Source organism: Brachyistius frenatus, unplaced genomic scaffold (assembly GCF_029030835.1).
Source record: "Brachyistius frenatus isolate BFR_SWC_R1_liver_20210118 unplaced genomic scaffold, ASM2903083v1 Contig_23, whole genome shotgun sequence".
Lineage (NCBI taxonomy): Eukaryota > Metazoa > Chordata > Actinopteri > Embiotocidae > Brachyistius > Brachyistius frenatus.
Genome location: NW_027210622.1, coordinates 4,311,211 through 4,329,570, shown reverse-complemented (window position 1 = coordinate 4,329,570; position 18,360 = coordinate 4,311,211). Strand labels below are relative to the sequence as shown.

The 18,360-nt window shown below is 40.1% G+C and overlaps 3 protein-coding genes across 5 annotated transcripts; 2 read left to right on the top strand and 1 right to left on the bottom strand.

The window, feature by feature from the left end:
• Nucleotides 1-908: 908 nt before the first annotated feature.
• Nucleotides 909-5,988, top strand: map9 (microtubule-associated protein 9). Of its 2 annotated transcripts, XM_069697487.1 has the most exons (13): nt 909-1,224; nt 1,336-1,426; nt 1,514-2,017; nt 2,121-2,314; nt 2,404-2,512; nt 2,606-2,673; nt 2,789-2,850; nt 2,937-3,099; nt 3,513-3,599; nt 3,715-3,876; nt 3,970-4,115; nt 4,651-4,786; nt 5,421-5,988. In XM_069697487.1, exons 1-13 carry the CDS (start codon nt 1,153-1,155, stop codon nt 5,538-5,540), a joined length of 1,914 nt encoding a protein of 637 aa, XP_069553588.1. In that variant the 5' UTR covers nt 909-1,152; the 3' UTR covers nt 5,541-5,988. The 2 variants fall into 2 exon arrangements, with proteins under 2 accessions (XP_069553588.1, XP_069553590.1); XM_069697489.1 differs by lacking the exons at nt 2,404-2,512; nt 2,606-2,673.
• Nucleotides 5,989-7,107: 1,119 nt separating this feature from the next.
• Nucleotides 7,108-12,946, top strand: ugdh (UDP-glucose 6-dehydrogenase). Of its 2 annotated transcripts, XM_069697553.1 has the most exons (13): nt 7,108-7,212; nt 7,328-7,392; nt 8,601-8,762; nt 9,515-9,616; nt 9,702-9,902; nt 9,979-10,176; nt 10,568-10,715; nt 10,812-10,906; nt 11,028-11,158; nt 11,428-11,567; nt 12,171-12,262; nt 12,368-12,478; nt 12,591-12,946. In XM_069697553.1, the coding sequence occupies exons 3-13, from the start codon at nt 8,601-8,603 to the stop codon at nt 12,699-12,701; spliced, it is 1,491 nt and encodes a 496-aa protein (XP_069553654.1). In that variant the 5' UTR covers nt 7,108-7,212; nt 7,328-7,392; the 3' UTR covers nt 12,702-12,946. The 2 variants fall into 2 exon arrangements, with proteins under 2 accessions (XP_069553654.1, XP_069553653.1); XM_069697552.1 differs by having other exon boundaries at nt 7,148-7,392.
• A 47-nt stretch (nt 12,947-12,993) lies between these two features.
• On the bottom strand, nt 12,994-17,838 carry lias (lipoic acid synthetase). Its single transcript, XM_069697555.1, has 11 exons — nt 17,713-17,838; nt 17,315-17,490; nt 16,680-16,773; nt 16,377-16,457; nt 16,073-16,229; nt 15,376-15,433; nt 15,158-15,286; nt 14,523-14,668; nt 14,355-14,425; nt 14,150-14,261; nt 12,994-13,882 (listed from the first exon to the last, which is right to left on the bottom strand). The coding sequence occupies exons 1-11, from the start codon at nt 17,794-17,796 to the stop codon at nt 13,821-13,823; spliced, it is 1,170 nt and encodes a 389-aa protein (XP_069553656.1). The 5' UTR covers nt 17,797-17,838; the 3' UTR covers nt 12,994-13,820.
• Nucleotides 17,839-18,360: the final 522 nt, after the last annotated feature.

The following is an 18,360-nucleotide window of genomic DNA, read 5'->3' as shown; positions in this document are numbered from 1 at the left end:
ACTGTATTTTTAGGAATTGTGCTTTTTAACTCCCCCACATGTACTGTGCATCTATAGTTAGTTGTCACTTTCCAGATTTAAAACAGTAAATGATCTTTAAAAGGATGCTTGTTACATATTAAACTACCTAATGCTCAACCACAACATACAAATCCTGCCTGCACATCAATGCAGCAATAACAGCAAGCCAACAATGAAATTCTAACTGAAGGGCTTTTTCTTGTAGTAGAGTTGTTGTTTTTTTAATTGTTCTGTTTCTACAATTCTCTCTTTTAGAGGGCCTGACATCTTCCACCAAAGTATATGTCACACTTATATATTAATGTGCAAATAACAGACACTTTAGGATAAACTTTTCTTCCTCAAAGGTTGGGTTCTTAGTTATTTCAAGTCTTAAAATAGACTCAAGTGCCCATATGAACACAGAAAACGACTTTGCTTGATATAATTAGTCTTCTTGTTTATGATGAGCTTGAATTTATGAATACCCCCTCCTAAAGTGCTTCAGGTGTCAGTGTTTAGGCAAAATCCAGGGTCCTTATTGTGCAAAACTGTATTCAAATGTTTATTTGATATCACATGGTCCAACTCGGAAGCCCCATGCTGTTTTTAGATAAACTTTGCAATACATTTTTGTACTCTTACACTGAAAATGCATTTGTAAGGGATTTTATTAATGTCTAATATAAACAGGGGAAGTGATTACAGAACCAAAACCTGTCTTAATGTTTAGATAGGCCCCTCGATTTTGTTTTAAGAAATGCTCCCATGAGCAACCCATGAACCCATCCTTCGACATTACAAGCTACAAAATAATAACTCTGACTTGTTTTGGGTAGTTGTTGAGAGCATGCGCAGTGTTAAAATGTTTCGCGCATGCGCAATGTTTAACCCGAAAGTTTCACACGTTTCCCCGGGTAACCGTAAACAACTCCGCTCACCCGCAGCAGCTATTTTAGCGTGTTATTCGGTTGTTTATCGTGTATCACGAGCGATATAACTTGTAATGACCCATGCGGCAATCACGTCATTCACCAACATTTGCATGAAGGTAATTTCACTATAATCGCAGCATAGGAAGATTAGGAGCTAACTAGTTAGCATGCTAATGTCAATACACGCAATCGAAGGGACGTGTTTATAGTTCTCAGGATGACAAATCCGCAGTTAAGGACGCTGGCTTACACGAAAAGCCCGAAAACATCGAAAAGAACTACATTTCAGGTAAAAGCTTTATTGTCTGTTTTTCATGCCAAATGCAAAATGAAGAAATGATTGGATTAGTTGAAGCCTGTTGTGAAATACCATGTCATGATACGTATTATGTCGTTGTAGGATGAACTTCAGGCCGCTATCTCTGCCAGGGTAAACAAAACAAAAGCAGATCAGTACTCCTACTCTGATGACTTTGATGAAGATGGAGACGGTAAGATGGCAGAGTTTCATTATATCTAAATACATATCAACTCTTTAGATGAGTGGCTGACTAATCTTGCTATTTACCATTTTTCAGATATTTTTAATAAACTCCTCAAAACAAGAAAAAAGAGGTCTGATGCTTTCAAGGCTGGGAAGAGTAAAGCCAAAATCAACAGCTTTGAGCTTTCAGATGATGAAGACAAACAGAGTAGAACAAAGAAAGTGTCATTCCTGAAAACCCAAAGAATCCGCTCTCCCTTGAACGACACACAGTCAAATGAAAACGAGCCGCCGGACTCCTCCTTTGGAGATTATACCAACAATGGGTCCTTCTCCACAAATGTCAGTGAAGGTGATGCACAGTTTAAAAACAGCGGTGTGGAGTCCACTGATCCTCAAATCCCAGCAGAGAACTCGAGTATATCTCTGTCATACCAAACGTCAGACGATACTCTGCTGGACATGTCTTTGCCCTTACCGTCTGACAGCAGTGTGGTGGACACTCCGGGCCCGCAGGAAAAGAGCTACATTGTTGATGAAGAAGGCTCCCAGACTTCACAGTTATCAATGTCTGGCCTCAATCACGCGGTTTCAGCAGGTCTGCCTAGCTCATTACAAGATACTATTTTAAAAACACAAGAAGCCATGCCTCTATTTGTGCAGATTTCACTTTTATATTTTCACTACCTGTTGCTATTCAGGTAGTGTCATCGAGAGGGAGCCACCCAGACCCAAGCCACGACAAAGGACCGTTGGGTTGAGCTCTCACACTAGAGAGAAGCCGGCTGAAGAAGCTGAATCTCAGAGTCTCAGCAGGCCCCAGACTTCCTCTGCATCAATTCCCCTCTCAAGTGATGCATCCAGCAACATTGCTGTGAGGAGCTGCAGTCCACAGGTGTGTCTCACTGCTTGATTGTTCAGCAATTTAAACTGCAAAGTAAAAAGAATTCATCGGTTTAAGTTTGTTATGTTGTGTCATCGTAGTGGACAGAGGAAGATCAGGCAGGTTTATATAGACTCAGCAAATTCTCTTCAAATAAGAGTGAGCAGTCACAGCTCCTCACCAAGTCCACGGTTGATTCTGGATCCAGAGGTAATACATTTTATGTTCATCCCCGTAGTCTTATTTTATATCAGTTGTATCTCAAAGTCTTTAATCCTCCTGATTTTTGATTGATTATTTTAGATGACTTAATTTCTGGTGACAGTAAAGATCAGGAGAGAAACTACTCTACATCCTTTGAAGAATTTAATGTAAGACATGTTATACATTGTCGAGTGATTCATGTTTCGTCCCATGTTAGATATGATCCAAGTCTTATTTTTAGTATTTCTACTTTCAGTAAATGTGTTTATTGTTTTCTTTCAGGAATCCCTTGGAGATCACTCGGATCAACTCTCTCACGTCCATGATAAATCATTTGATAGCAGGTCAGTGAACAAGCTGCACTAATAGAGCTCCATGTCCTGTTTAAACAGGATGATAACTGACCATCATTTTGTTTTATTTGAAGTAGGACTTCAAGTTCTCATCTTAAGACCCCTCAGAGGCCTCAGAGTGTGTGCTCCAGAAAAGTGGAGTCAAAGTATTTGGGAACTCTCAAACTTTTGGACCGTAAAGTGTCACTGCAAGAGTCACAGCCACAAGCAACAGATTCACTCCGAGCAGCCATTTACCAGGTCAGTGAGTGGGTGACAGTGAGTGTGCTGTCTTTTCTAGGATTGTTCAGAATGAATGAGTTATATCAAGACAGTGTTTTCAGGTGTTTTGCGTTTTATGGGGAAGGGCACTGTTGAGAAGCACAGAGCATATTGAACGTTAGAAGTAGAGGATGTCTCATGTTGCTGTTGGACAAGATCCTGTGAAATGCTATTAGATATCAGGTGGAGAGAAATTAAGTCAGTTTTGGTCTCTAAAAGTTGAAGTTTCTTAAAGTAATGATATAATTTTAAAACAAGTCCTTGGGAGCCATAAATTACATATTTTGTACTCAGAATCTGGACATGGAAGCTGATTATTTGTGTCAGTCGAGGACATCAGAGTGTTTAAGGTACACCCCCTGTCAAGTAAAATCTCTCCTTCCTCTCACCAGGAATGGCTTAAAAAGAAAAAAGTCAAGTCAAGAGAGAACTTGCAACAGAAAAAGAAAGAGGAAGCTTTGAAAGAAAAGAAGAAGGAGGTGAAACATCGGTTTTGTCGACGAACTCCAGAACAGTTTACCATCTTTAAAGATTACAGTAAGTACGTGGTTGTTGAACATGAACACTGCTCACCATCTTTCTATAACCAAACAGGAACAAGAGGCTAAAAAGGATGATGCTGTTGCATCTTATGAAGCCTGGAAAGAAAAGAAGGCAGAAAGTCTCAAAGCAAAAGCCAAAGAAAAGCAAGATATGATCAAAAAAGGGCAAAAAGCAACTGAGGAGAAAGAAGAAAAGAGGCACTCTGCTCAACAGGTAAACACATGAGTTACTGAGTTATTCTTAAAGCTGTAGAAAGTGTTTTGTGTCCAAAACTGATGTTAATCAGTATTTTCATAATAATTGAAGGTGTTTGAGAAATGGAAAGGTGAGCATGATCATCTCCTCAAAGAGAAGTACAGAAAAGAGAAAGAGGCTGAAAATAGACTGAAGCTGAAAAAACAAGAGAAGGATGAGGACAGAAAGACAGACAGCAAATCTGCTTTTTGTAACTGGTAAGTGGAATTGACTGACTTTGTCTTATATTATCTATTAAAAGGTCATGAAACATTACATGCATCCTTCTATGCACTGGCTCTATGGAGTGTCTCTTGATAATCAAGTAAAGTAAAGCTCAACTATAGCAACTTTTAGTTGTGATATTTGGGCAAAATGTTAATAATTACTCCTGTTCTATCAGAAGACGACTAATCTTTACATATTACTGCCATTTAGTGGATACAGGGGCAGGATTTTACTTCCATGTTTCATAAAATTGTCTTACGGTAGTCGATGTTTAACCAAGTGTTAAACCCTCACAATATGGACTTGGTGCTTTTCAAATAGCTGCAAGCACTGAACCACTCAGCCAAACCTGTCCTCTCACACACAAATCTGTCATAAACTTATTCACCACTAGAGAGCAGTCAATGCTGCATGTTTTTTTTTTCCACATTTCATTTATCTGTTACAAAAACAACAGCAAAGTAATTCTCATCTAAAACTTTTATTTTATTTTATTTATTTTTTTAACCTTTTTTCATGATACAGGTGTGAAAAGAAGAAAGACGTCCTCCATGAAAAACACAGGACGGAGAGCAAAGAAATCCAGAATAAAGCAGAGGAGGAGCAATACATGAAAGAAGAGAGAGATAAAATGGCTTTAGACATGTATGAGAACTGGCTGGTAAGTAGAAAATACTAGTGATAGTATTATCATTTCTTGCTATTTAATACTTTCACACCACTGTTTCAGAGAGAAATATTATATTTTTTACTCTGCTACATTTATTTGATAGCTGAAGTCACTTAAAAGTTTCTACAATGAATACACCCTGTTAAAGATTAAATCACTATTTTCCATTTTTCTACCTTGTGACCTCTTAGAAAAGTGTGTCTGGGACCTCTTGTCAAATAGCTGTTTTACCAGAGCAATATTTCCTTTCTTAATTTCTCACATAGTTTCATGAAATAACCGAGGCCCTATATTTGACAGAGCAAAGTTTAGAAAAAGGTCTGAAAAAGAATCAACATTTGTATATCAGAACTTCCTTTGTCACCTATTCATCATATCATGACAGATGATATCACAGATTATTGTTGTGCCCCTCCTGAGGGGGCCTGAACCTTAGGTTGGGACTGCTTGAGTAAACAACCTACAGTAACTGTGTATAGAATAGTTTAAACTCTCTCCACCTCAAGCACCTACAACGGTAAAATTGCACCTGACACAATGTGAAGAAGTCTTATAGGTGATGCTATCTGGAAGAGTGTGTATTTTTTTAATGACAATTTTTTAATTATTTTATTTTTCCTGGCAGGCAAGAAAAGATCTAGAACAAAAGAGACACCGAGAAGAGAGACGGATACAAGCAATACTCCGAGACAGTCCACCTCCACCGTGGAGTCCTCCAAATAAAACCATACCGTTTCGAAAATGACAATTGAAATGTAACATAACACCTCGAGAATATCTGTTGGTGCTATATTAATTTTTTTGTATTTTGTTGGTAAAATTTTATATTTTTGTCCAATTTTGTACGAGCAGCAGCTCGAGAGGAAGTTTATATTTTTTTATAATTGGGATTATTTGTTATTTCCATGTTTTACAGCAGAAAGTAAAGTATCAATAACATTTCATTACATAATATTAATTAGACAAATATCGATTGATCCTGTATCAATGCTTATTGTTAAACTGCTGTTGATTTACCTGCAAAGTCTATATTGGTCTTTATGTTGCAAGAAGTTCCAAAATCTCACACAATCTTACAAACTGATCTTTTTAACGTTTGATACCCATTTTTAACCTCTTTTTACCTTTTTTTTGTTTTGTTAATTTAATGGGTGAATTTATGTATTATGGTTTTAAAATGCTGGTAATGTTAATGGGATTTTTATTCTATCTTCTAAAGCGTTTAATTAGAAAGAAAAATGTGTTAAGGAATGCAACACCACAGGAAGCCAATTATTTCTCCCTCACAGTATGAGGGTAACAGTAACAAAAGGTTTCTACAAAGAAAAGTATTAAGGATTTACAACAACGGCAAAACTTAATTGTCATAACGACTGAGTGCTCTGAGGGCATTTATCTATGTGCTTTTTATCAAAAGGTCACGGGAAGACGACCGGACACAAACGTATGTTAAAAAGCAAAAAGCCTGGTTCCACATGTGAAACTTTAGGCAAGTTAAAACAACCACAGGGCCCACACTGAGAAAGAGTTTAACATTCAGGTTAGATTAAAAAAAAAAAAAATTAAAAAAAAACTAACTGGTAAGAAAATCTTAACTCCAGGAATCATGTGAAAACCTGAAAAGGGAGCAGTGGTGAATAGGAGGAAGAAGGAGAGGGGAAAGGGGAGGGGAGGGAGTCAGGTGATGCAGCAGGTGGGAGGAATTGGTCTGAGGTGGCAAAGAATGGGATAAAGGGAATTCAAAAAAAGCATAAAAGAAGGACAGAAAACCCAAATCAGAGTTTAAATGCTACACAAACCTGTTAACACCTTGCTACGGTGTATATGTTTAATGCACATATTCCTCTAAATAAGATTACAAGCATGCTCCAGGCTGGTTGCAGTACTCTATACTATGGGCTGCTCAATTTTGGTAACAGCAATTAAAATAACGTCATTTGATAAGATACCATTGTTGTCGCAATTGTCGAATCAAAATGTCCTGCACTATGTGAATATTATTATGGCGTCGTAATTTTGGGGGGAACAATACTTTACATTTGTGGCCGTATCTAAAGCAACACTTTTGGTAGAAACTTTAAAAAAAAATAATACAGTTTTGTGTGTGTGTGTAAATAATATACGTGTGTATGTGCTGGCATGAAGACTGGGCGTCCCCCCCCCCCCTCCCGTCCACACACACACACACACACACAATCCCCGAACGCCCGCCCCTTTCTACCTTCTGATTGGTTCTGATCCGATCTAGTTCTCCGGTCTAACCAGGAAGAAAACGAATACTGACCAATCGGAGGCGGAGTAGGCGGGTCTTCGTGAAATACGAGAGGAGGAAGAAGGAGGCAGAGAGCCGTGGGGCGGATCGGAGTAGTTTATTTAAAGGTGGCTGCTTTATAAAGTTATCGGGAGAAATCCGGATGGTGAGAGTTTATTCGTCGAGCACTGATTTAAGCCTGGTGTAAAGACTTGTCATCGTTTCTAGCGGAACAGTATCTCCGTATTTTGACGCCTGTTGTTGTTGTTGTTTTTTTTTAGAGATTTAACGGGAGAGCTCAAATAATCTGCACATTCCTGAAGTTCACGGTGTCGAGCTGGCAAAGGTAACGTAACGTAAACTAACGGCTGCTAGCTTGCTACGATAGCAGGGAGACACAGACATCCATTCATTCACACTTTCTTGTTTTACGCTCAAGTCGGCGCGAAGAAAGAAAGAAAGAAAGAAAGGGGTGAACTAGCTTCGTGATAGCCCTGTTAATGTGTATCGTTACGATACGGACGGTGGCATTTCACTCTGGGGCAGTTTAACGCGAATTTACTGAATGTGGGATAAAAAAAAAAAAAAAAAAGGGGTCATTTTTCATCAGACGTGGCTGAGCTGCAATAAAAGGCTCTTTTATTTTCTACCTGGCTGCGACGGTACGACTGGTGACTTAGTGCAGCACCGCTGGACCACGAGAGAAAAACGGAAGGATTCAGGGAGATTGGGAAACTAAAGGCGGATTATTCGAGAGAGTTTGTAGGTTAGACTTTTAAAAGTTAAATCACTGATCGCCGCGGTGAAATGCATTGGCAGATTAATGGACATGTACTTTTCCTGTGCAGCACAGGGCTGCAACTAATGATGATTATTTTTTTATTATTATTATCAGTTAATCTGCTAGTTGATTTTTACTACGGTATCGTAACTGAGACGGTATCTGGTAAATGTTTGATGTTTGAAATGCTTGAAAAACAAATCGGTTGATTATTAAAACGATTGCTGATTATTTGTCTGTCAATCGACGACTTTAGCATTCAGACAAGTGTGAATGTTTGATCAGAAGAGACCAAACTTACTTCCCTGATTGAGCTCTGCCTTTTCAAAGCAAATTAAGCAGTTAAAACAAAAGCTAAAAGCATAGATGACATCATAAATCAGTTCATCAATTAAACAACAATCATTTTGATAGTTAAAGTTTTCATTCTGGTCGTTTCTGGCTTCTTAAATGTGACATTTTGCTTATCTGTGATTTTTTAATTTTTTTATGTCATTGTCAACTGAATATATTTAGTTATTTGGCTGTTTTTGAATTACAGAAGTAATCGGAGGAGGTCACTTTGGACCTCCTGCTTTGTGAACTTTTATCATTATCTACTGACATTAGCAGACTAATTCATAAGAACAATAGTTGTGCGTAGCCCCTTAAAAATTTACAGTAAGTACATTTACTGTATATGTATTTGTTTTTTTATGCACAGGGATGTACAGCATATTCATGTAATCATCATGTTAATTTTTGTGTAATGTATCATTTCTTTACTTTTACAGATGTTTCAGATAAAAAGGATCTGTTGCATTGGTGCTGGGTATGTAGGAGGCCCAACATGCAGTGTGATCGCCCAGATGTGTCCAGAGATCACGGTGACTGTTGTGGACGTCAATGAGTCCCGTATCAAAGCCTGGAATTCAGACACTCTGCCCATTTATGAGGTCAGTGTTATTATACAGAAAGGCCGTGCCAAAGGTATTAGAAGGGGATTAATTGTGTGGTATCTGATAAAACATTAATGGAGGAGTAGGTCATAGTTTATTTGGAGCACTGATATGCTGTGTGTGTGTGTGTGTGTGTGTGTGTGTGTGTGTGTGTGTGTGTGTGTGTGTGTGTGTGTGTGTGTGTGTGTGGTGTGTGTGTTTTCCCGTACACTCTTTATCTTATCTTTGAGATTCATATACAGTGAACCCTCGTTTTTCGCGGGGGTTACGTTCCAAATAGAAACAGTGATAGGCGAAATCCGTGAAGTAGTAACCTTTATTTTACAATTGAAATAGATAGAACTGGACATTAAATATATCTACGTTACATATAGTCGTAATGTGATTGCAATGCACGATGCAAATCCATGAAGCAGCGAGACCGTGAAAGGTGAACCGCGTTATAGCGAGGGTTCACTGTATCTTGAAAGAGTGCACTTTTATTAGTCACGCTTGTGTTTCAGATTTAGATGTAGCTAGGCAACTGTTACAACCAGTGGGTATTGTAAAGTATTACGCCACCTCCCTAATTAGTTCCAGACTATAGAAACTTTTCTATGTCAGCCCCGACCACAAGATATCACATCATCATGACGAGTGTGGGGGAAGTTAATGACGTCTCACTGTGAACTCATGACATTTGCAACTGTTTGTGGCATGTTTGTCACCACCTCTTCACTGACACATCCTCCCACTTCCTTCCATTTCAGCCAGGACTGAAAGAAGTGGTTGAATCATGCAGAGGGAGAAACTTGTTTTTTTCTACAGACGTAGACTCGGCCATCAGGGAAGCTGACCTCGTCTTTATCTCTGTGAGTTCGTCAGTAACCCCCTCAACACACACCACACAATTCTTCTTACTGATTGGCGAGCTAAAGAAATAAACGTCTTCCTCAGGTGAATACTCCAACCAAGACCTACGGGATGGGGAAAGGTCGCGCGGCCGACCTGAAGTTCATCGAGGCGTGCGCTCGGCGGATCGTCGAGATGTCGGATGGCTACAAGATTGTCACAGAGAAGAGCACGGTCCCAGTCCGAGCAGCTGAGAGCATTAGAAGGATATTTGACGCCAACACCAAACCCAGCCTCAACCTGCAAGTGTGTATGATCACGTGTGCAGAACTCTCTGATATCTGTTGTTCTGTTTGTTTCTAAAGTTGTGCTGTTGCTTTAGGTGCTGTCCAACCCAGAGTTCCTTGCAGAAGGAACGGCAGTGCGGGATCTGAAGGAGCCTGACCGGGTCCTGATTGGTGGAGACGAGACCGCTGAAGGTCAAAGGGCAATCAGAGCGCTGTGTGCCGTGTATGAGCACTGGGTGCCCAAAACACGAATCATCACCACCAACACGTGGTCATCTGAACTGTCCAAACTGGTGAGTGTGGAGCTGCAGCTAACAATTTATCCCACATCATATGCAATTAATTTTCTGTATTTTGTACCAACTAATTGATGACTCATTTGTCAATATAAGGTCTGGGTTTTTTGGGAGAAAATTTGGTTTCTCAGACCCCCTCATGACATATTTAATTGCTTGTTTTAACAGATCAACAATAGAAAGATGTTCAGTTTACTTTCATACATGACTGGGCTGTAGCAATTTTTTTTTTTCTTAAAGAGTGAATAAAAAAAATTATGAAAATGGTTGTCTTTAAATTTCCTGTAGCTCTAAATGAGTGTTTGAGGGGCTTCTTGTATTTTGTTTTTGTACAATCTTTAAAAAAAACAAAAACGTGTGCGTCTTTTGTGTGTCTGCGTGTGTGCAGGCAGCCAATGCGTTCCTGGCCCAGCGAATCAGCAGCATCAACAGTATCAGTGCTCTGTGCGAAGCCACCGGAGCCGATGTGGAGGAGGTGGCCAAGGCGATTGGTATGGACCAGAGAATAGGCAGCAAGTTCCTTAAAGCCAGCATAGGTAAGAGATGTTCCCACAAGACACTTGAAGTGAGCTGCAGAATTTGATTTCTGTTGAACACGGGGGAATTTTGTCTTTCATCGCTTTGCTGGCCAGGTTTTGGTGGGAGCTGTTTCCAGAAGGATGTGCTGAATCTGGTGTATCTGTGCGAGGCCCTGAACCTGCCAGAGGTGGCTTCCTACTGGCAGCAGGTGAGAAATACACAGCAGATCCATTTAAAAAAAAAATTATTATTATTATTATTTTGTGGAGGTTTTAGCTCTCTGGAGTCTCTTTTTTTTTCCCCTCATTTTGTGACATTGATTTTCTCAGGTGATCGACATGAACGAGTACCAAAGACGGCGGTTTGCCTGCAGAATCATCGACTGCCTCTTCAACACTGTTACTGGTAAAAAGATCTCTCTGTTGGGCTTCTCCTTCAAAAAAGACACGGGTGACACAAGGTTAGTCAGTTTGCACTTTCCTCTCACACCCTTACATCCCAATGATTTTTTTCTTTTAAATAGCTTTGTAATGTTTGTATTAAAAGCAAGAACCACTTAATACCACAGTGTATAATCTTTGTACACACAAAACATGCTGAGTCACTGCTGATTACATGAACACCTGCCCAGTCTGTTGTGAATCTTAACCCTGATCAGAGTCGACGTGTGTGTGTGTATGTGTGTGTGTGTGTGTGTGCGCGCGCGCGCGCGTGTGTATGTAACTGCAGGGAGTCGTCCAGTATCTACATCTCTAAGTATCTGATGGATGAAGGAGCCAAGTTGTTCATCTATGACCCCAAAGTTCTGAAAGAGCAAATCATTCACGACCTCTCGCAGCCCAACATCTCTGAGGACAACCCAGAACGAGGTGAGTGAGTCTGTGTATATTTCTGTTGGTGTGTTTAACAAAGTTGCAGTTTGCAGTGCAACACTAGATACACCATGTGTGGTCCCATAGTTGATAAGTTTTTGTAGTATCACACAAAAAAAAAGCAAAATAATTTGCTCCAGCAAAATATAACAAATTGTACCTGGTTGCCAACTCATGAATAAGAGTTTGTTTTACTGGATTACATTTTATTTTATCGTTCACAAAAAAATATTTTTGAGCTAAATAAACCATGATACCCAATAAATCAAGCTGCATTGAAAATGTATTGACACAATGGATAAACCAGTGCTGCATGACATTTTATAAGTACATGGTTGTATATGCTAACTAGTTGATAAGAAAAAAAAGTCTTAAAATTAATACCAACAAATTTCTAGTAATCACTATTGTTTCTTGATTTCTGCATTTCTCATAGATTAGTGTTTGGCTTCTATTGTAACAGCTCATCACTGTTTAGTAAAAAAAGATTTGATGTCTTGGATAAGTTGTTTCTTTCTGGTACCAGACTGTGATGACCACCAGGGGAGACGCACTTCACTCACTGAAACAGACTTGGTTTTTGTTGTTGTTGATCTTTAGTGTCCGAACTGGTGACCGTAACTTCAGACCCTTACGAGGCCTGTCAGGGCGCACATGCACTGGTCATCTGCACTGAGTGGGACATGTTTAAGGTCACAATCTCATTCTATTCATCAAATAAATAAAAACTCTAATAAATTGTACATCTCGAAGGAATCTGTGAGCTTAAACTTCCTACGTCTCTGATGCTGCCACAGGAACTGGACTACGAGAAGATTTACAAGAAGATGCTGAAGCCCGCCTTCATATTTGATGGCCGCCGAGTGCTGGACCACCTTCACCCTCACCTCCAGAGCATCGGCTTCCAGGTGAGCAGACACGAGACCCGACACGCTCTTCTCATACGCAATTAAAATGCATGTTTCAAACAAGGCAAATATTTGAAGGAATAATAAGTCGGCTGACGTTCTCCGTCTGCAGATCGAGACCATCGGTAAGAAAGTGACGGCATCACGAATCCCCTACACCCCGGCGGCTGTTTGTCCCCGCATCACTGCCAGCGAACCTCCCACCAAGAAAGCTAAAGTCTAAAACTCACTTCTCCTCCACATGATATGCAACACATTCCCGTCTGACATTTTATTGCCCATTTCAAACACTAAAAGTGAATCCACTTTATTACAGTGTTTACTATTTCAGTTTTACAATCGTGTATTGTTAAAAAAAAAAATTTATACTGTTTTTTACAAATATTTTTCTAAATCATGGACTGTATGTTAATCGGTATCTCTGTGAAAAAGGGCCAATGCAATAAAGTGTGACGTGTATCCTTGAAACGTGCCGGTCGTTTATTCCAACGGGAAGAAATGAAAAGCAGCAAATATTGACGAGACTTTTAATTCTTTTAAATAAAAATATACATGTGAAAGATTTATTTTGTTTAACTGAGCAGTTCATAAAACAAACATCCATTTCTCTTGTTAAGGAGTAAATTCTCCCACCTTTTTTGAAAAAAATGCAGTTTATCCCAAAGTGGCTCTTCAGCAGATACAGAGGGATCAAAAGTACCTGTATCAAAGTCAAAGGGATTCTTTTGATACCCGGGTACCTGATTAAAAGGACATTTTGATCTTGACATTTTTGATTGAGGCTTCAAAAATCCTTGACGGGCATAGTTGTGTTTTTGTATTACACATATTTTTACCTCTGCAAGACTTTGATTAAAACCAACTCCTGCCTCATTAAATTATCAGTCCTGAAGCAGCGGACATCAAAGCAGTCATAAACGGAGCTCGCTGTTCGAGGTCAGCAGTCTTTCTACCTGAAGTCCTATGAGCGGAGGCATGAAGTTGATACTGGATGCGATTTACAGCAGGTTGTATTTTCTGCAGGCAGACTCCCATGGACAAAGTCTACAGCCAGGTTATCTGCATGTCTGTGGGCCTCTCACTGCCGTTTGAGCTCTGATCTTTTTAACGTCACTGGTGTACTTGGAGTGATCAGAATGGTGCCTATACTTAACATGAGTAAATGTCACTTCTTTACCCTCATTTCAAACTGCACAATTTCTGAATACTCGTTTTAATTCATGTGGTTCCTGTGCTACAGCTTAAAACAATGCACTACAATACTGAAGAGTGAAGCATAATTTGTCACTGGTACTGTGTAGTTATATGTAGAGAGGTGAAACAGGAGACGCAGCGCAGCTTTTTATTCTGTGATGGGGACTTCTGCTTTTCTCTTCTCCAGTAAATTCTTTAGGAAGAACTCGCCTGTAGACAAAAAGCAACAATTAAGAAATACTCTACTCTTCTTCTGATTGTAAGACTGTAATTTACTACAAGTATTATTTTTTACTTGATCAGAGTATACAGGATCAGTTCAGAAGCCGAAACCTTTGAGATGTATGCGTTTAAACTGATTTAAAGCTGTGACTAGAATCAACTCGCGCTGAGCTGCAGAAGGATTCCAGCTTACCATCCAAATCACACCTGCTGCTATAATATGTGTGCTAAAACTTTAGGGTGGCGACATCTCACCTGCTTTGTAGGAGGACCGCACCAGCGGCCCGCTGGCTGTGTAGACGAAACCCATTTCATTCCCGACTTTCTCCCAGTGGGCAAACCTCTCTGGAGTGACATATTCCTCCACCTAAACCCGAACACACCGTCAGAATGTGTACCGAACATTGAGTTTCTGGTGTAACTGCGGAAAACGTGTGTGTGTGTGTGTGTGTTTTTTTACCTTCAGGTGGCGTTTAGTGGGTTGCATGTACTGTCCAAGTGTCAAACAGTCCACTCTTGCCTCTCGCAGCTCTGTAACATAATCACAACCGTACTGTCAGAAATCTGTTGCGGTAACATTGTGCCTGTGCGTGTGTGTGAGACTGCAGAAGCTACAGAAGCTACACACCAGTCAGAGTGTCCATTATCTGTTGGTCAGTCTCCCCCAGTCCCAGCATGATGGACGTCTTGGTGAGTACAGAGGGTTTGACCTTCTTAGCGTGCTTCAGGACGCTCAGAGACTGGTCGAAGTTTGCTCTGGGGTCACGTACGTGCCTGAAAACCCACGACAGACAGACACCGTGAGTAGATATCAAACAGAACAATGAGGAAAAACAACTACAGAGAGATGTTTTCTGGGTGTTTAGATTTCTGCAGTTCATCTAGTATTCATAGTAACAGCAGAGAAACTTCTTTGCTCCCCCTGCTGGTCAGTGTTTATTACTGTTCATCGTTCCAGTGACTCGATTTTAAACAAGTGCAGTATTTCTTAAATATATTAACTATATTTTATACCAGCTAGAAATTGTGTCTTCAGTTTAGAACGTGTGATTAGCAGCTTTTACACAAGACACATTTTTCAGTACTCTTGTGTATCATTGTAAACATATTTCCATATTGTACAAAGGACAAACTAAGAAACAGCTTGTTGTTCTCTGGCTTGTTGGCTGATTTAAAAAAAAAAAAATAAAAAAAAAAAGCTTTTCCTAATGCTGAAATTAAATGCACAGAATGATGTACGATGTGCTGCTAAACTCTCGGTACCTTTGCAGCTCACGCACTGTCTCCACATTGTGGGCGTACACATCTAATCCTGACAGGGCGATCTTCTCCACCGCCGCCAGGTCACCACGGAAGTCAGGGGTCAGACATTCGACCAGGATGTGAAGGTTTCTGTTAGAAAATGTTAGAGTTTATTTATTCAGTTTTCAAACATAAAGATATAAACACCTGATAAATCCAAGAGGGATCTGAGGATTTACCTTCCCTTCAGGTTAGAAACAGTGTTGGCAAAGTGCTCTGCCCCGCCATCAGCAATATCTGCAAAAAAAAAAAAAAGATTATCAGAGCAGACCGATGTAAACGTTAGCTAATATTTCAAAAAGCTGGATGCTGTGTTCATATTGAATTGTGAATATTTTTTTATTAAAATTGAAAACTATTTTTTAATTGTGCAAAATTTTATTTGGAAAATATGATTGTTACATCATTTGAGAAACCGTGCATTCATACTGATTTATACGTCATGTAACTATCTGGCAGACCTGATGTAAATAATCTAGAAACATCCTCAGATACCATCGTGGCCTTTGGAGTACAAGCACGGTAGCATCCAGCACGTTACTGAGCTTGTTTACAATTTTCTTCTTTTTTTTTTAAGATAAGCTACTTCACAAAAAACAAGCCTGATAAAGTTTGGAAAACATGGAATGTGTTTTACAATTTCCTTGATAATATTGTCATACAGAAATTATTAACTCTATAACTGCTGGCTAGGCTGTGTGTTTTTTTTTAATCCATCTTCGATCATTTAATTTGTTCATTGATGTTATTAATTTAATTCATGTCTTTTTGCAAAGGACAAGAGATGTTCCAAAAAAAAAAAAAAAAAAGGTTAATTTTAAGTTAGTGTTTCACCACAGAAGAATGAATTTGATCCACTGAAGTGAAGTCTTTTACCATCTCTGTCGACTGAGGTGAGAACCACGTAGTCCAGCCCCCAGGCAGCGATGGCCTTGGCTGTGTTGTACGGCTCATCTGGGTCCAGAGGAGGCGGCCGGCGGGCCGTCTTCACGGAGCAGAACCTGCACCCCCGGGTGCACGTGTCTCCCATCAGCTGCATACAGAGAAATGATTCGCTCGTACTGAAGGGAAAAAACACGGGACTATCCGCAAGGAGACCGAAGTGTTTTGTTTGTTTAAAATGTTTTCCCTTTTCTATACTTGAAAATAAATTATATTCCACAATGTGGCAGAGACTCACCATGATGGTAGCTGTGGCTGTAGCGTACTCTCCTCCTCCCCAACATTCGCCGATGTTTGGACACCTGGCCTCCTCACACACCTGAGAGGAAACGACACACACAGAGGTACCGCCTGAAAACACAGGATCTTTGCACCTGTCATCAGTGTCAGAGGTATGAATTATTCTATTATAAACTATGAACTCCAAAGCTGTTTTTAAAAGCCCAGTGTCGAGCATGTTTTAGCACCATTAGTTACATTTCAGGCATTTATTTCTCTGAAAGCAGCCGGGCTACGTAACAACTCAAGACGTAGAACTTACTGTGTGCAGGTTGAGGTCTCTCAGCGTGTTCTTCAGCTTGTTGTAGTTCTTTCCGATGGGGATCTCAGTCTTTAGCCATGGAGGCAGCCGCAGCCTGACACGACAGCAGAGACGGTCACTTAAATATGTATCTGTGCTCTTGTCTCCAAATAGGTCAGGTGATATGGATAAAACTGTTTATGTACAATGTGTCACTGTGATAATGTAACGTTTGTGAAACTTTAAATCATACATGAAATAACCAGAGAAAAATGTCACCCTGAAAATCTCAGCCAGCAAATCAAATGATGCAATTAATGAGACATAAAAACTTTGACTGCAAAGAGACACGAAACAACCACGAAAACACTCAAAACCAACTCAAATTGATGCAAAATGACCACAAAGAGGAGCAAAAAAATGTAGACACCCTTTAGTGTATCTTTCAGTCTGGGTGTCTCTTGTATATATGGAGGATGTGTGGGGCCTTTTCCATGTTTGTGCCCCGGGACCTGTTGTCTCACAACCCGGTCCTGATGACACTTTGGGCCGATTCAGCTCAGCACAGTCGGATTAAGGTTCCGTCTCATGTGGTCTTTGAACCCCTCTGATCACACACCGCTTTTCTTAAACCTGTAGGGGCAGGAAACCCTCACCTCTCTCCCTTCTGTCTCTTCAGGTTGCCTCTGTATTCGGCCCACTTGCTTTTCTCCGTCAGATCCCCCGAAATAAAGTCCTGCAGGTCCGGTCCGTTGTCGCTCAGCAGCTCCTTCTTTCTGTCAGCCCGGTCCGGGGACGATTTGGACACAGTTGACAGACTGCTGGTGTAAGCCTGCAACAGGAAGCGTGTGTGTGGGGGGGGGGGTCCACAGACCTCATCACTTAATCGGGAAGTTATAAACAAGCAAGTCAGTTGCTCTACAGAACATACAGGCTGTCGTTACGTCAAGGCCCGTGACCGGGCTTCACAACCGACGGAAACAGCAGATTCACCGTGATGTCAAAGTTTTGTTAGTTGGGAAAAGGTATTCGAGCAGTTAGGTGAAACACTCACATGTGGGATGCATCTGGGGCTCAGCCGCAGGTGGTTTGTCGAGAAACGACCCGCGACGCAGCAACTTTGTTTGAGCAACGCCATGACTTTGGCTCTAGCGAGCAACGTTCGGCGAGCGGTTGATTTGGTCTGGTGATGCGTTCAAGTCACCACGGCAAAGTAGGGAAGATAAGAAACCTAATGTTTTTTTTTTTTTTTCCAGTTTAAGAGCTTCCTCACGAATTATTCCGACAATCAGTCAAATACACCAAAACAGCTGTTATTTAACGGTGGGAGATCCTTTTTTTTTTTTAAATGATTATTTAATCTTGAGTCATCGAGGTAAATCCTGATGAGGTTGACAATACATTTAGAAAGGAAGACTAGGTGGAGACAACAGCATAAAACATTGAAGACAAAACCAAATTAGGCCAGATATTACCCACATCTAAAAGAGAGATATTAATATTGATGGTTATGAAAGGATTGACATAAAAAAAATAATAATAATAAAAAAAAAACCATCGACTATTTAACATATGAAAAGAAAGTGATATTTTTTTAAAAATATTGAACACACTATTGAGTGTCACTTTCATATGTCACTTACATATAACTACCAGAAAAGGCTGTTTTCTAAGGATTTTGTCACATATTCCCTGACACAGA

What these genes read in the sequence shown, in the direction of transcription:
- lias (XM_069697555.1), bottom strand. Translation starts at nt 17,796, where the DNA reads ATGGCGTTGCTCAAACAAAGTTGCTGCGTCGCGGGTCGTTTCTCGACA. An exon ending in GTTTCTAACCTGAAGGGAAG is followed by an intron (nt 15,287 to 15,375) that starts GTAAATCCTCAG and finishes ATTTTCTAACAG; the next exon opens with AAACCTTCACATCCTGGTCG. An exon ending in CCACTAAACGCCACCTGAAG is followed by an intron (nt 14,262 to 14,354) that starts GTAAAAAAACAC and finishes GTTCGGGTTTAG; the next exon opens with GTGGAGGAATATGTCACTCC.
- ugdh (XM_069697553.1), top strand. Translation starts at nt 8,601, where the DNA reads ATGTTTCAGATAAAAAGGATCTGTTGCATTGGTGCTGGGTATGTAGGA. An exon ending in ACACTCTGCCCATTTATGAG is followed by an intron (nt 8,763 to 9,514) that starts GTCAGTGTTATT and finishes CTTCCATTTCAG; the next exon opens with CCAGGACTGAAAGAAGTGGT. An exon ending in AACCCAGCCTCAACCTGCAA is followed by an intron (nt 9,903 to 9,978) that starts GTGTGTATGATC and finishes CTGTTGCTTTAG; the next exon opens with GTGCTGTCCAACCCAGAGTT.
- map9 (XM_069697487.1), top strand. Translation starts at nt 1,153, where the DNA reads ATGACAAATCCGCAGTTAAGGACGCTGGCTTACACGAAAAGCCCGAAA. An exon ending in GATAAATCATTTGATAGCAG is followed by an intron (nt 2,851 to 2,936) that starts GTCAGTGAACAA and finishes TATTTGAAGTAG; the next exon opens with GACTTCAAGTTCTCATCTTA. An exon ending in ACATGTATGAGAACTGGCTG is followed by an intron (nt 4,787 to 5,420) that starts GTAAGTAGAAAA and finishes TTTTCCTGGCAG; the next exon opens with GCAAGAAAAGATCTAGAACA.